At 49.5% G+C, this 1,367-nt stretch overlaps 1 protein-coding gene across 1 annotated transcript in view; it reads right to left on the bottom strand.

Moving 5' to 3' along the window:
• Nucleotides 1-8: 8 nt before the first annotated feature.
• Nucleotides 9-1,367, bottom strand: part of CACNA1A (calcium voltage-gated channel subunit alpha1 A) — a 217,525-nt gene continuing 216,166 nt past the window's right edge. The window contains exon 49 of the mRNA XM_018566115.1: nt 9-560. Coding sequence (XP_018421617.1) covers nt 36-560 — 525 coding nt within the window. The 3' untranslated portion in view covers nt 9-35. The remainder of the gene's footprint in view (nt 561-1,367) is intronic.

The raw sequence follows: 1,367 nt of genomic DNA, 5'->3' as shown, positions 1-1,367 counted from the left end.
TATATATATATACATATAGATTTTTTTATTTTTTTTTAGCACCAGTCGTCTTCCTCACTCTCACTGTAACGTTCGTGATGAGACTTAGTGGGTCGCGGGGTCCCATGGGAGTAGCCGTTGGGCAACCTGCGCCCATGTGGCGATAGGGGAGGTGCCCCCCCGGGGTCGGCAGTCCTGGAGGTGCGCTGGTCACAGGGGTGGGGTCCCTCATAGGAGGAATCCCGGTAAGGGCCACTGTGCCTGCATCCAGCGCGAGGGGCATCAGAGCAGTGTCCCCTGGTGTGGCGGTGTGGTCGAGGAGAGTCGTTGTGAGCGGCCCGTCTCTCGTTGCTGCTCATGTGGCTGTCACTCTGTGGATATCTTCTTGGTATGGGTGTGGTCATTCGGCAAGGGGACAGCTGCTGTGGGGGGCCGATGCTGGCAGGCCGGCGGACCACCGGGGAGTAGGTAATACGTGGCCTGGGGGTTGGGGGAAGCTGGGGCAGCTGACGCCTTCCTCTGCGGGGTGTGCTGGCCCCAGAGGTTGAGGGCACGGGGCTGCCATCCACTGAACTACTGCCCTACACAAAAATCCAAACAAAATGGGAATTCAAGAGCAAGAGAAAACACGAGAGGAGACACGCAAGGTGGGGGACATACATGACACAAAAGGAAGGACAGAGAAGTGGGGGGCAACGAGAAGACATGGATAATCATGAAGAATAAGTACAAGGACGTAAACATCACAGAGAAGATGTTAGAAAGCAGACAAGGACAGGTGACAATGACACAGTATAAAGAGAGGTACAAGATAATAAATGAGGATACAAAAAAAAGGTTGGTCCATGGAAAAAAAGACAGTGAAAGATGCAGAATGACAGAACAGCAAACACAAATGAGTAACAGAGAATTCAAAGAGAGCAAGAATGAACAGGTGCAAAAACATTCAAGAAAGAGATACAGGAATGTGAATCGAGAAATCAGCAAGTGGAAAGAAAGAGAAGTGCCCTCACATCAACACAGAAGGGTCATGGTGGGGTTGTGAGGAGAAAGGGTAAAGGGTGAAACAGCAACAGGGAAATAAAATTAAAATAACGGAAAAAGTGGAGAAGAGATGGATTTTCTGTAAGTTTTGTGCAGGAACAAGCAGTTTGAGCAAAACAAGCAGGGGGTAAGAGACAGGAGATTCAACTAAAGCAAGAAGAGGCAACTAAAAGACAAATAAAGCCCACCACTACTCAACCATCTCCTCTATCATTCCTTCCTGCATACCCGGGAGCAACCATCGCTCCTTCTAAAATACATGAGCAGCGGGTAAAATGTAAAAGTATGGGAAGCTGATACCCCGGCAAGGGGGAAAAGGGCAAGGAAAAAAAGGGGGAACACTG

The sequence above is a fragment of the Nanorana parkeri genome, unplaced genomic scaffold (assembly GCF_000935625.1).
Source record: "Nanorana parkeri isolate BGI_ZX_2015 unplaced genomic scaffold, ASM93562v1 scaffold920, whole genome shotgun sequence".
Lineage (NCBI taxonomy): Eukaryota > Metazoa > Chordata > Amphibia > Anura > Dicroglossidae > Nanorana > Nanorana parkeri.
This window is presented reverse-complemented; position numbering and strand designations above follow the sequence as displayed.